Raw genomic sequence first — 16318 nt, forward strand, 5'->3', positions numbered from 1 at the left:
CGTGCGCGTGTGCGCGCACACACACAAAACTCGTTGACAATCAACGACCGCCTGTTTATTATGCATCATTAGCCATGGCAACCGGTTGTACAGTGCCTCTGTGTAACATCACTGGATCTCAGGAAATAGTGAAAAGAGAATGACATTCTCTTCGCCTCTACAAAAATGTATCTCAAGTCTGCAGGATGGCATCAAAACATGTGAGCCTTCAAATTCTTAGAAAGGCCACAGCTACCCACTGGCAGCGTTATAACACATCTACTGTACCTGACACTTAGTAAAATTAAGTTTTATAGATAACAGGAATATTTTCGTGATGGTTTGTCGTATTGTAAAGATATGTGGAACAGGTATTGCCGGCAAATTTTCAATGGTTCTCATCGATATTATGATGCCAATCGTAATTTAATTGTTATTAAACATGCAGAAAAAAGAAATAATTGTGGAGCCGCAAGAAAATACGGCATAGGCCTAACTAAAGTTATTATTCGGTGTTAGTGTAAAGACAGAGATAGCTTAAAAAATGCGTACTATACAAAAAATGCATTCATTGGCCCGCAACAAGGATGCTTTAAAGAAGTCGAAAATAAAATTGTGAGGTACGTGCCCGAAAAACGCATTGGCAGAATGGTCATACCACAGCGCCGTAAACTCGTCCGTTGATCTTAAACGTCCGCGATTAGGCCTATACATCACTATGTATAGGCAAGAAATGTGTTCCACCGATCAATACTTATTTATTGTAAATGGATTTACACTAGCACCGGTTTCGGCCTTTTATGGCCATCATCAGCTAGTACATAATTATATTACAGCCATTAGACAAAATCACAAAGATGTTGTTATGTTATATCATCTGGATGTCTAATGGGGATGGAAATAAAATATATTGCAGTAGTGTGAGGTTAAAATATCTGTGATCAAAGGTGGTGGTGAAGGTTATAATAAACTAAAACCTAATGAGTGTACATTGGACATGAGTACATTAAACATATTAAAATACGTAGGTCACATTATAAAACACTTAAAAAGTTAAACACATTAAAATATTGTATATATATATATATATATATATATATGTTAAAATGCTTATTAAAATTTGAGTTCGTGTTGCTTGGATTTCATCCTTCAATCTTCTTTGTGGTTCTTGTGCTTCTGTATCATGTTGATTTAGTTGTATGAGGTGATCTTCGAGATTGTTTTATGATACGTGGTATGAACCCTTGTCATGAAAGAATTTCTGAGTACTATGTAATCCAACTGTTGATGTACTTCAGTAAGTTTTTTATGATAAACTGCAAGGCTTGAGTTTAAATTTGATTAGGAGCTGTTGGTGGCGACACCTCTCTTGTCTATGTTCGTGTTGTGATTGTCATTATTGTTGGGATTGACAAGATTTCTGGGCATGTATTAAAGGCTATGGGTTGGGATATAGTGCCATACTGAAATACTTATTTGATTACTGTTTCCATGAAGGAGCGATACCAGATGAATGGAGAGTTGCAATAGTAGCCCCAGTGTACAAGGGAAAGGCAGACAAACAAAAAGCAGATAATTATAAGCCAGTCATCTTGACTTGTTGTTTTGGGAAAGCATTATTTCTGATTATATTAGACATATCTGCTCATTCCAGTTGAAGACCATGGTGGAAACCATAGACTGTTGGTTGCAGTTATTGCAGAGAAAAGACCTCACTAAGTCTGTAACAAAAGAGTCCCAAAAAAACAAAAAAAAACTTGGTGACTAACTGAGCCAAGTGTAAAGGAAGAATTCAGGGAAGATGTCCGCAGGTTGTTGGCGAGAGAAGAACTGAAATTGGTAGATGAAGAATGGGATACTCTAAAGAAGGTTGTGGTTGGTACAGCAGAAAAAGTATGTGGACAACAGAGTCAAATAAGAAAACCTAAAGAAACTGCTTGGTGGAATGATGATATTAAAAAGGCTATCAATGACAGAAACCATGCAAGAAGATCCTTATATCAAGCAAGAACACGGGGAGATCAACATGAAATAGAGGAGAAGCTGTCTCATTACAGAAAGAAAAACTTACAGGTCAAACAGTTGGTTGTAGCTGAAAAGCAGAAATGTAAGGAAGATCTGGCTACCAAAATATCGCAGGATGGAAATTTAAAAAAACTGTTATACAGTATTGTTAAGAATAGAAAAACTCAAAATGAATCTATCCAATCTGTAGAACTTCCTAATGGTGAGGTGACTAGGAAAAAGACCAAAATATTACAGGAGTTCCAGAGGCACTTTGAAACTTTGCTGAACTGTTATGAAAATGTCACTCCATTAGACGATGAAGCACAAATAAGTTACCACTAGTCTGACATGATTGGAAGTAGAGACAGCAATTTCTAAGCTGAAAACACATCAACTGGATCAGATGAATTAAGTGTTGAGATGATCAAAGCACTAGAAGAGGTTGGACAACAGTGGATGTACAGGATACTAAATAGAATCTGGAAAGAGAATGTAATACCCAATGACTGGAAGCAAGGAGTCATCATCCCATTGTTGAAAAAAGGTGATAGAAAGAAATGTACCAAGTACAGAGATAAAACTCTGCTGTCACATGGCCTCAAAATCTACGAATCCATCCTTGAGAGTAGGATTAGAAAATATGTTGAACCTACACTTGAGGAGGAACAACATGGATTTAGACCTCATAGATCGACTATAGACCTCATTTTTGCCACCAGAATGCTCTATGAGAAGTATTGGGAGAAAGGTAAAACACTTATAACTGTTTTTCTGGACATCGAGAAAGCATATGACCATGTACCACGCAGGCATATATGGGAATGTTTGAGACATAAGAAAGTGCCCGATGACATCATAGCATGAGTACAACGATTATATGATGAAACCAACTGTTGTGTCCAGGATGGAAGGTCAGGTTGGTTCGAAACGAAGAGTGGAGTCCAGCAAGAAAGTAGTCTTTCACCACTTCTCTTCATAATCATAACGGATGAAGTTTTAAAAGCAGTTAAAAGAAAGGATCCAACAACTAATGCCCTGGTTTTTGCTGATGATGTAATGGTATGGGGTGGGACAGAAGCGGAAGTACAAACTGGTCTAGATCTCTGGCATGAAGCTTTTACAACCTTAGGTCTCAAAATCAGCAAAACGAAGACATTTGGCTTGGTGATGAGTAGAAACTCTCCTACTGTTCATCTAAGAATTGGAGATGAGGAGATGGATATTGTAGACAACTTCCAATATTTAGGTAGTGTTCTGTCATCAGAAAATACCATACATCAAGAGATTAGCAACAGAATACAGAAAGCTTCCAAATTCTATCACGCTGTACGTCAAATACTTTGGGATGAAATACAGTGGAACCTCGATTCCCCGTTTTTGAAGGGACCACGAAAATTAAACATACAACACGGGAAAATGGAAAATCCTGGAATGAATGAAAACCATCAAAACAATTTGGCTAAACATCACAAAAATGAAATATGTATAATTATAATCTTACAAACACTTCCAAACCAAACTACAGTCCCAATGGGCCTTTGCCTGCCAAGCGACTGCTGCTCAGCCTGAAGACCTGCAGATTATGAGATGACGCATGGTCAGTGTGACAGATCCTCTCGGCCATTATTCCTGGCTCTCTAGACCGGGGTCGCCATCTCACCATTAGATAGCTTCTCAATTAAAGGTAAACACGTAGGCTGAGTGGACCTGGAACAAGCCCTTATATCTAAGTAAAAATGCTTGTCCTGGCCCGGAATCTACCTCGGGCCCTTCGAATGAAGCAGGCAAGTTAGACCGCGAAACCGGCATCAAACATTATTTACTGATACGCGAGTTCAAAATCTCGATACTTTATGTTCAGTTTTACAGGGGAAACTTCGTCATTTTCCTGTGAAAACGCCTTTCAGTTCAGCAACTTTGATTAGCCAAACTCTTCGAAAAATATAATAACGCCAAGCCAAATGACAATCGACCACAAGTAGTTGTTAATTCTCTAATCTAATAAAATAAAGCACTTTAGTTACAAAACCACCCTTCTTTTCTTAATCTTCCAGTGTAATATATTATAATGTACGGTATACTGTTTGTAGTCAGTTTCTGGAAATCTTGTACCACGTAAATGAGGCCTATATCGACTTTTAAAGGTTATGTTGAATTTGAGAACATGGTTTTGAATGGAAGTATCGATTCTCGAAAGTTCTCCGATGAATTATATTCAATTCTGCCTGTTACTAATCCAATTAAATTGGAAAGAGAAAAGAAATCATCAAAACTTCAGAAATTACGGTTATTCGTGACCTTGAGCTCAGCTGGAAAGCACGCTCGCTGCACATGTCAGTATGAGTTGGAAATGATACAAACCATTTAAATGTAACGTGCGCAAATAAAAGGACAGCGGTTTTTGACATTTTAACAAGAAAGCGTAAAATTCTCAGTTATATGTTAGGACCGAAACAGTAATAGGCAATCTCAAGACCTCCAATGGGTTTTTGTATGTAAGGTGCAACATCTGTTCTGTTCTCGATAACATAATCGTACTGGTATACGATAATATTAACATATTAGATTTGTGTTAAGAAGGAACAGTTTCGATTCATGCCTGAAAGCACAGTGACCCAGTGACTATACAGTGCCCTGAAGAAAGTGCCGAAAACCTGTTCGACAATACAGTCAAAAAAAGTAAAATATAAACATCTAACCCTGGACATAATGTGGACGATTTGTAAGTGCGAAATTTGACGAAACTCGTTCCGTCTTCAAGTAGAGCTGTCGAAATGTGCTGTCTCTCCGTACAGTTGTGGCCACTCTCTGCTTTATGATTTCTGAGATTCTCTAAACAATACCACCCGAATGCGATGGTAAGATGGTCACTTAATGCAAGTTCACCACCGATCGCTTTTCCAGTACAGTACCTACTTACTCTATTTATCGCAATAATGGGGGCGTTAACGCCAAGATCCATAAGTATGCCTTAGCCGTCCTTTGGTGAGATAAAGTTTATTGAGAAGTGCTTGATCGAGGATTTAGCATTGATGGGACTGAAATTTCTGGACGGTTGATCCGGGAAATTGTTTCTTTGAGGAACGGATAATGCAGGATTTTTACAACATGATTTAATTACTATGCTCATGGGACCACGTAATTCGAACGCATAATCTGGGAAAACGTAGTTTCCGGGAGTGGATAATCGAGGTTCCACTGTATTTCCATTAGGTTCCAAGATCAGCTTGTACAAAATATATCTAGTACCTATATTGATGTATGGCCTGGAAGCAGCAACACTTCCTGGACCAGCAAAGAGTAGTCCTCAGGTAACAGAAATGAAGTTCCTCTATTCTTGTCTACAAGAAAACAAAAATGGATAAAATAAGGAATGTGGGATTCTGGCAACAGCTTGGATTGGAAAGAAGCTTGCTGGAGACTCTAGAAGTGAAGAGTTTGCAATGGTATGTTCACATGAAAAGAATGGACTCTCACAGGACTCCTCGAACATATTTTGACCGCAATGTTCCTGGGAAGAGACCCCGAGATGTTTGGGAAAAACAGATATTGAAGGACCTTGAAATTAGAGATGTGAACTGGCGTTGCACATATGAGCAGCATCTGTGGATGGATAGGACAAACTGGAGGAGGCTCGTACACAACCGCACGCGGCTTGCTGGGACGAAGAAATGATCATGGTGATGATGATGATGATGATGATTAGACATGTTTGCAAAATTACTAACTGGTTTGATAGAAGACGGTTTGGGTTTAGGAAAGGTTATTCCAGTGAAGCTCAGCTTGTGGGATTCCAGCAAAATATAGCAGGTATTTTGGATTCAGGAGGTCAAATGGATTGTATCACTATTGACCTATCCAAGGCTTTTGATACAGTAGATCATGGGAAATTACTGACGAAAATGAGGGCTACTGGACTAGACAACTAGAAAATAGAACTCAGAGAATTTGGATAGGTGAAGCCTTAGCTGATCCCGTAATGATTAAAGTAGGGTCCCACAGGGCAGTATTATTGGACCTTTATGTTTTCTTATATAAATATTATATGAGTAAAGAACTGGAATCGCAGATAAGGCTATTTGTGGATGATGTTCAAGTGTATAGAGTAGTAAATGAGTTTCAGGATTATAAGGAACTGTAGGGGCACTTGTCTGGCCCCGCGGTGTAGGGGGCAACGCGTCTGCCTGTCACCCGATCAGGGGTTTTTAAATTGTAAATGATTAATATCCCTGGCCTGGGGACTGGGTGTTTGTGTCGTCCTTAACGTTCCTTTCCTCACATTCAACACTTTACACTTCCGCAATTACAAATACACGCAGGTTCATAACATATGGTGCAAGTAGGGGCAAAAGATCTTTCGAGGTCGACGCCCCGAACAAATAACATTTTATAAAAATAAAGGGGGGGGGGGGAGACTTAGACAATGTTGTGAGGAGGACAGCAGAATAGTATGATGGTAAATTTTATGAAAAGTCAAGTTGTGAGTTTCACCAAGAGGAAAAGTCCTCTTTCTTAATTACCTAAGACGAAACGCTGATTAATAGAGCAAACGCCTGAAAAAGCCTTACATCTGATCTGTTTTTTGACATGCTCTGTGGAAAAAATATCTAATTCCCTCCTTGGGAACTTAGAATTTCCATTCGGAATTGCTAGGCGGGCAATAATTCCATTGTGGAGTTTTATCTCCCATATGCAGTTATCAGATTGTGCCTCTTATATAGGCTTCTGATAAGTTTATCTGCATTCTCGCGAGTCTCCCCACCACCATTATAAGACTGATATTTAATTATCTCAAATCTAGAAAAGCCGTAATTAACATAAACGGAACCCATTCGTATACCTTCCCCATAACCTCAGGTCTTGCTCAAGGCTCTCCGCACTCTCCTTTCCTATATACACATACGATATCCCGCATCCAGCACCACCATTACGACTCTACCAATATGCTGATGACCTTGCCATTCTATCCTTCAGCCGTACCTTCACATCTCTCAATAATAGACTACAGAAATACTTGAACACTCTTGAAACATGGGTCAATCAATGGCACATCTCCATCAATCCTACCAAGACCCAGTTCTTAGTTTTCCGAAATAAATCCCGTCTCTGCCCTGCACGCCACAAAGTCCACATAATAATGTATAATATACCCTTCATTGAAACTAATCGACTAACATACTTAGGAATTAAACTTCAAAATAATCTGCAATGGTATCACCACTTGGCAGATATCCATAGAAAAGCTATAAACCGTTTCCGAGCACTCAGATCCCTAACAGGTTTCACATGGGGACTAAAACTCACCCAAATAATTTTCATCCGACCCTTAATAACCTATGCTTCCCTGACATGGATTACTGCCCACCCAACTAAATACGTTAAGACTCAATAGACTCGACCATCATGCTATACGTATAGCACACCATCTACCTATAGACACACCTTCTGCCAATTTCACCCCTTACTATACCTTCCCAAAAATAACATCATACCTACACAAATTACGCCTCCAATATTTGACAAGAGGCAAACTCCAAAACAACCCTATAATAAGAGAAGCCCTTCCACTATCACCCCTAGCCACCGCAATCCTAAACGACAACCGCACACCTGAAAATTCCCATATATTCCCCCCTCCCATCACATAATTTCCACCAACTATCCATTGTCACTGCCACAGAGTCTCAACAATCACAAATGATAACAGATCAGGATGCTCCTGACCATGGTGACACATCACCTGATTACTGTACTGGCCAACATAGGCACCGCAAGTGCTGTCACAAATAATAAGTGAAGTGAAGTCACTAGTAATACCCAAAGTGAGTGAAAATTTCAGTGATTATACTATCTTGCCAAATAAGTGCTACAAATCACTTACATGATCGTGATCAATATCAATATCACCATTATTATTATTATTATTATTATTATCATATTATGGTTAATAATATTAATTTTATCATCATTCCTACTTACAACAATAATAATATTTAAATATACAACATAAACATTTGATTATTATGATTATTATTATTAACTATATTTACTATTATCGATACCATATATTATTATTATTAATATATAATAATAATAATAATAATAATAATAATAATAATAATAATAATAATAATAATAATAATAATAATACTTTAATAGTTATTCTATTCCATACAGGAGTATGCATTCAATAATAAAACGCTCCCAAGATGAGACCAGAATATCAATGAACACATAGTTACTACTACTGCATTGTTGACAACACTGACTGACCCACTAACACAGTGACCACTACGACTCATGAATGACATTCCAAACAAACATGACCAGTAGTACTACCACAGATGTTTACAAACAAACAACTAATGTTAAGAAAAGAACATACAGACCATAGCTAAACAAGAGACGTACTAAGCAGAGTAAATCACTGTATAAATGTATGTAAAATTATGTAACTTGTGCAATGATATATAAATATATTGTAATACTTGACAAAATATGTTGCAAATACAAACAGCAAGAATGGACTCTAGCCAAAGAAGAGGCTCAACAAAAACAGCTAAATAATTAACAAAATTGTAAATAATTCAATGTAAATGTAAATATGTACAAAACAAAGATTTCAATAAACGGGGGATAGCAGGGGAAAACTATGGCGGGTCCTCTCCCTGGGTTGGTTCCCTTGGTGGTCCGGTGGTCTCTGCGCCAGAGTCAACAACAATTAAAACGTAGGTACAACACATACAAACCCAATTAAAATTCAAAACATCAATCAAATCAACAATAAAAGGCCTAAGAGCTACTTGTTTAGGACAGGAATGAAATAACTTCAATCGTTCATTCGTTCGTTCGTTCGTTCACCTGCATACAACCCAGCATCAGTGGGTAGGGTCTGACACATCCCACTCTGATGAGTCTAGTGTCAGACCTAAGATGAAACGCTGGTTAATAGAGCAAATGCCTGAAAAGCCTTACATCTGATCTGTTTTTTGATAGGAACCACATAGGGAACACTGTAAGTACCTAGGTGTTAATTTAACGAATGATCGCCACTGGGGTAATCATGTAAACGAGGTTGTTAAGAAAGATTACAGATCTCTTCCCATGGTTAAGAGTAAGAATGTAAAGGAGAGGGCATATAAGTTTCTGGTAAGACCCCAATTAGAGTATGGTTCCAGTGTATAGGACCGTTACCATGACTACTTGATACGAGAACTGGAAAAAATTCAAAGGAAAGTAGCATGGTTTGTTCTGGCTGATTTCTGACAAAGGAGTAGTGTATTAAAAAATTTTTTTTTTTACAAACAATTTATTGAAAACCACCTATTCAATACTTTAAAGTCTTTAAGACTATGATATAATCATTCTATTAAGGTTGTAATGGTACATGTGTCACCTGTCATTGCAGGCATCATCAGCCATAAATTCTATACTCCAAGTCAGAGCTCTGATGTGGATGTTATATTAAAACTATTCTTAAAAACTAATTGTTTACAATAATTTACTTTGATGTATAAGAACATTATGATCACATGTGGATTGAATTGGTTAATCCTTTTTTAAAGATCTAATGGGATATCATATATGTGTTCCCATCTAATGGAGATAATATAAAATATTATATTAACATTCATGATGTTGATACTGGGTTGGCAGTTGAAGTCAAAAGGAAATCAAAATATTTACACAGATTTTTCAGTATATGCCCTGATGAAGGCCAATGCAATTTGGCTGAAAGCTCAGCTTCATTAAATAAATGTAGTGGCTTTAATCCAATAGTTAGTTAGTTAGTTAGTTAGTTAGTTAGTTAGTTAGTTAGTTAGTTAGTTAGTTAGTTAGTTAGTTAGTTAGTTAGTTAGTTAGTTAGTTAGTTAGTTAGTTAGTTAGTTAGTTAGTTAGTTAGTTAGTTAGTTAGTTAGTTAGTTAGTTAGTTAGTTAGTTAGTTAGTTAGTTAGTTAGTTAGTTAGTTAGTTAGTTAGTTAGTTAGTTAGTTAGTTAGTTAGTTAGTTAGTTAGTTAGTTAGTTAGTTAGTTAGTTAGTTAGTTAGTTAGTTAGTTAGTTAGTTAGTTAGTTAGTTAGTTAGTTAGTTAGTTAGTTAGTTAGTTAGTTAGTTAGTTAGTTAGTTAGTTAGTTAGTTAGTTAGTTAGTTAGTTAGTTAGTTAGTTAGTTAGTTAGTTAGTTAGTTAGTTAGTTAGTTAGTTAGTTAGTTAGTTAGTTAGTTAGTTAGTTAGTTAGTTAGTTAGTTAGTTAGTTAGTTAGTTAGTTAGTTAGTTAGTTAGTTAGTTAGTTAGTTAGTTAGTTAGTTAGTTAGTTAGTTAGTTAGTTAGTTAGTTAGTTAGTTAGTTAGTTAGTTAGTTAGTTAGTTAGTTAGTTAGTTAGTTAGTTAGTTAGTTAGTTAGTTAGTTAGTTAGTTAGTTAGTTAGTTAGTTAGTTAGTTAGTTAGTTAGTTAGTTAGTTAGTTAGTTAGTTAGTTAGTTAGTTAGTTAGTTAGTTAGTTAGTTAGTTAGTTAGTTAGTTAGTTAGTTAGTTAGTTAGTTAGTTAGTTAGTTAGTTAGTTAGTTAGTTAGTTAGTTAGTTAGTTAGTTAGTTAGTTAGTTAGTTAGTTAGTTAGTTAGTTAGTTAGTTAGTTAGTTAGTTAGTTAGTTAGTTAGTTAGTTAGTTAGTTAGTTAGTTAGTTAGTTAGTTAGTTAGTTAGTTAGTTAGTTAGTTAGTTAGTTAGTTAGTTAGTTAGTTAGTTAGTTAGTTAGTTAGTTAGTTAGTTAGTTAGTTAGTTAGTTAGTTAGTTAGTTAGTTAGTTAGTTAGTTAGTTAGTTAGTTAGTTAGTTAGTTAGTTAGTTAGTTAGTTAGTTAGTTAGTTAGTTAGTTAGTTAGTTAGTTAGTTAGTTAGTTAGTTAGTTAGTTAGTTAGTTAGTTAGTTAGTTAGTTAGTTAGTTAGTTAGTTAGTTAGTTAGTTAGTTAGTTAGTTAGTTAGTTAGTTAGTTAGTTAGTTAGTTAGTTAGTTAGTTAGTTAGTTAGTTAGTTAGTTAGTTAGTTAGTTAGTTAGTTAGTTAGTTAGTTAGTTAGTTAGTTAGTTAGTTAGTTAGTTAGTTAGTTAGTTAGTTAGTTAGTTAGTTAGTTAGTTAGTTAGTTAGTTAGTTAGTTAGTTAGTTAGTTAGTTAGTTAGTTAGTTAGTTAGTTAGTTAGTTAGTTAGTTAGTTAGTTAGTTAGTTAGTTAGTTAGTTAGTTAGTTAGTTAGTTAGTTAGTTACATCATACCTTCATGGATCAAGATTAAACATAATCTGCAAACTACTTGAGCCAAGAAGATTCTGGCGGAAGCCAGCAGACGTTTGCTGCAAAATCAAATTCAACAAACTAGGAGGGATTTGGATAAGTAAAATAGAATTACACTCAGTCTTTTCATGGAGATTAGCATTAACTTGCATACTGAACATTGGGCCTTGATGGACAGGATAACATATGAGCAGGCCGAACGTGTAAAAGAGTGTAGTAGAGCAAATCAAGAAAAGAAATTTCAGAAAATGGTCGAATACAAACCACCGGGATTAGATTATAACAAGGTCATAGTAAATATGTCTGATAAAGTACTAAACCAAAACTCAATATCAGTGCTAAAGAAAGGTTTTAACTTCACTGTGGCACCGAGAAGAATCCCAGTGGAGAAGATTGTCTGTGGGGTAGAGTGTGCCATCAGAGATTTACCGTTAAACAAGGCTGAAGAAATTTGTCAAGTTGTATCTTACGTGCTAAGAAAAGCGAAGCCACCACGTCAAAACCTGACCAAAGGTGAATTTAAAGAAGCTAATGAATTTCGCCAAGATGATAGTATAATTGTAATTCTGGCTGACAAGGGTAATGTTTCAGTCATCATGAATACAGCTGATTAAAAATGAACTACCTACTAGAAGAAGAAATGTATGAGAAAGTAAGGAAACATATAAGAAAGTAAGAAAATGAATACACAAGTCACCTGACTAGTGAAGAGCTTAACACTTCCGGAACACTTGCAGAAGACCTTACTAAATTCAGACCCAGTACCTCCAGTCATTTATGGCCTCCCAAAACTACACAAGAATGAAGTGCCACTAAGACCAATCGTGAGTGCCATTGGTTCTGCGACCCATGAGTTAGCCCGCTATATTTCATCACTGTTACAGCCAGAAACAGGGAAGACAGAACATCACGTTAAAGATTCAAAACACTTCTTGCAGAAGTTATGCGAGCTACGGGTGGATGAAAGTGACATCTTGGTAAACCTTGATGTTACCTCACTTTTTACTAATATACCAGTAGAAGAAACGCTTGCTTACATCAGACAATACCTGTCTGAGGACTTGACCAATCTGGAAGCAGTTTGTTTGAAATATACTTCCTTCTACTACAAAGGGGATTATTACGAACAGACAGAAGGAGCAGCAGTGGGTTCATCTCTGTCACCAGCGGCTGCTAATATTTTTATGGAACACTTTGAGTCTGCTGCATTAACTACAATGCCATTGAAACCTAAGTGCTTCTATCGTTATGTGGATGACACATTTTCGGTCTGGCCACACGGAAGGGAAACATTAAATGAATTTTTAGAGCACCTAAATTCCATTAACAGTAAGGTCAAGTTCACGATGGAAGTAGAAAATGAAGGTAAATTACCTTTTCTTGATGTGCTAGTATACAAGGAGAATGATGGTACACTAGGCCATGCAATGTACAAGAATCCTACACATTCTGAAAGATACCTTCATAAGTCCTCACATCACCACCCCTGCCAAAGAGCAGCTCTCCTTCGAACGTTATTTACTAGGGTGAATAATGTTGCAAATGCTGATAACCGCTCAAGTGCATTAAGAGAACTGACAACATCCATGAAGAAAAACGTCTATACGTCAGGAGACATATCATGAGCTGTGAAGATCAAGGAGCGTAACAGGGATAGTACCAACCAGGACTACAGTAAAAAGAAGAAAGTATTCCTTCCTTACGGAGCAGTTATAACTGACAGAATAGGACACATGCTTATGAAGTACGCCAATGGCCGTAGCCATGTTGAAACACCGGATCCCGTGAGATCTCCGAAGTTAAGCAACATTGGGCGTGGTCAGGAGTTGGATGGGTTGCCACACGCTGTTGGTGGGGGGTAAGGGAATGGAGGAGCGGAAAGGAACTGGCCACTCTACCGCATGTAAACTCCGGCTCAGGAGCACCTCTGCGGAGGTTCGGACCTGCCTTAGGAAGTACAATATAATTCCAGTTTTCACCACAGACCGGAAGCTCAAATCCCTGTTTCTACCATTCAAAGAAAAAACCACATCTTGAAACACCGGGTGTGTATGAAGTTCCATGTGGTTGTGGTTGCTCATATATTGGCATGACAAAAAGGCTTGTCAGCACCAGGGTGAAAGAACACATCAGGTCAGTAAAGAATGTCACTCTTTCATCCTCCACGGAGAATGCCATAATTCAGTCTGCCATAGCAGAACATTTCTACAGTACAGACCATGAAATCCTTTTTGACCAGGCAAAGGTCATCGCACCTGTAAAAGACTTCTATGCTCGACTGGTAAGGGAAGAAAAAATCTGATCTAAAATTAGATGTTGGCTTTTCAGGTGTTTGCTCTATTAACCAGCGTTTCGTCTTAGGTCTGACACTAGACTCGTCGGAGTGGGATGTGTCAGACCCTACCCACTGACGGTGGGGTGTATGCAGGTGAACTTATCAGAAGCCTATTTAAGAGGCAGAGTCTGATAACTGTATGTGGGAGATAAAACTCCACAATGGAATTAATGCCCGCCTAGCAATTCCAAATGGAAATTCTAAGTTCCCATGGAGGGAATTAGATATTTTTCACCAATAGAGCATATCAAAAATCTGATCAAAAATTAGATGTTGGCTTTTCAGGCGTTTGCTCTATTAACCAGCGTTTCGTCTTAGGTCTGACACTAGACTCGTCAGAGTGGGATGTGTCAGACCCTACCCACTGACGCTGGGGTGTATGCAGGTGAACTTATCAGAAGCCTATTTAAGAGGCAGAGTCTGATAACTGCATACGGGAGATAAAACTCCACAATGGAATTAATGCCCGCCTAGCAATTCCAAATGGAAATTCCCATGGAGGGAATTAGATATTTTTCACCAATAGAGCATATCAAAAATCTGATCAAAAATTAGATGTTGGCTTTTCAGGCGTTTGCTCTATTAACCAGCGTTTCGTCTTCGGTCTGACACTAGACTCGTGAGAGTGGGATGTGTCAGGGAAGCCATAGAGATAGAGCTGCACCCAGATAACATCAACAGGGAGGACGGCTTCAAGTTATCAAATGCATGGAGACCTGTACTGCAGAAATACATGCATAACACTGCCATGGAACAGCAGGACGCACTCACAAAACTGTCGACAGAGGGCGATGAATCACAGCATGGCGATCCTTGAATCCAATTAGTGGGGTAGGCCGTGGATAGTACGGTCAAGACTTCCACGTTTCTTTGAATTTCTTTCCTCACTGTCAGAAGCAGAACTTAACATGCCCTGATGAACGCCAATGCAATTTGTCTGAAAGCTCGGCTTCATTAAATAAATATAGTGGCTTTAATCCAGTATTCATTTATTTATTTACATTAATACAATGAGCCACGGAAAACTACATTCATTACTAAGTAATAATGTTATTGGCCTTACGTCCCACTAATTATTTCTACAGTTTTGGGGATGTTGAGGTGCCAGAATTTTTCCCGCAGGAGTTCTTTTACGTGCCAGTACGAGGCTGACGTATATGAGCACCTTCAAATACCACCAGACTGAGCCAGGATCGAACCTGCCAAATTAAGGTCAGTAAGCCAGTGCCTCAACCGTCTGTATCACTCAGCCCGGCACTTTTAAAAATATGAAAGATCATATTATGAAGATAAAGTTGGAATTCAAGAGGACAAATTGGGACAAATAATCATTTATAAGATGAGGAGTAAGGGATTGGAATATTTTATTAAGGGAAATGTTCGATAAATTTCCAAGTTTTTTGAAAATGTTTAAGAAAAAGCTAGGAAAACAATTGATAGGGAATCTGCCACTTGGGCGACAACTCTAACTGCAGATCATTAATTGATTGATTGATAGATAGATAGATAGATAGATAAAAATTCTGGACATTGGCCGGATCTCCACTTTTATAAATGAACATTGTTCTGCCATGCCTGAAACACGATGGGACATATCTTCAACGAAACAAGTAAGATGCAATGAAAGCAATGGTTTGGTAAGCATTGAGGTCTTTAATAACCTTACTCCATCTTTACTAAGGGCGGTGTCTATTCAAATTCCCCTACATGCATTAAAAATGTCATCTCTAGTTATGACAATTTGCTCAGTTTTAAGAGTACCATATTGGTCTTGCACACCTCATCATATGTATGAAGCAAGTGTACACTGCTAGAACCAAACAGTGAAGGGAAAATCAGCATTAAAATAAAATGATTTTTATCTCAGTTATTCATGAACATGAGTGAAATATGGTAGTAGCCTCTATAGTTAACTGCGAAGTGTAGCATGTATGCAAAATATTCAGAACTCATCAATATTTTGATAATGAATTGATAAATATGTCCAGAAATGTTTCTCATTATTATACATTACTTTTGGAACGAAAAATATATTTGAAAGAAATAGTAATTAGTAATTTAAGAATTAAAATTTTGTTTTTGTTTTTCCAGGCTCAATCACGTCCTGTTGATGCTGACTTTGTGCATCTTCTTCACTGCGTACATTCAAAGAATATTCCTGGCCACCCATATCGTGGATACATAATCCTGTCACCAGAGGAAAATACTCCAAGTATTGGTGTGAGTATCATTAAGGTAGCAAGTATCGTATTCACAAAGATGATCACACGAGATGCTGTCAGTTTTGTACACTGTTTTATTTACAAATTATATACACATTAATAGTTGCACATCAAATGAACCACCACCTTGAGCATAATCGACTGCACATTAGCATGTCCACCAACTACGGAACACTTGTACCAACACAATATAACCACTTCAATGGCAAAACGACAACATGAGTTCACATACTTAACTCGACTAACGTCTCTCACTAACAACTCGACTCAACAGCCCAAGACGGTCCTTTACATACCTTGCCTGCTCAGGCTTCCAGAAAAGTATGACACAACATGCTTTCTCTTATCTTCTTGAGTCTCCAATAACCTATATAGGCTACAAATGAATAGAACATTCTGTAAAACTCGAGTGACAAGGTGCGTTTTTTAAGACCAGGGATGGCAAACCTATGTCACCTAGTGACACGTGAACACGATCTCGGTGGCACACAACATGCACATAT

At 37.4% G+C, this 16318-nt stretch overlaps 1 protein-coding gene across 1 annotated transcript in view; it reads left to right on the forward strand.

The window, feature by feature from the left end:
- The window catches only part of LOC136883498 (fatty acid synthase), a 703772-nt gene that overhangs the window by 181448 nt on the left and 506006 nt on the right, over positions 1 to 16318 (forward strand). The window contains exon 9 of the mRNA XM_067155848.2: positions 15685 to 15813. Coding sequence (XP_067011949.2) covers positions 15685 to 15813 — 129 coding nt within the window. The remainder of the gene's footprint in view (positions 1 to 15684; positions 15814 to 16318) is intronic.

This window comes from Anabrus simplex, chromosome 11, assembly GCF_040414725.1.
Source record: "Anabrus simplex isolate iqAnaSimp1 chromosome 11, ASM4041472v1, whole genome shotgun sequence".
NCBI lineage: Eukaryota > Metazoa > Arthropoda > Insecta > Orthoptera > Tettigoniidae > Anabrus > Anabrus simplex.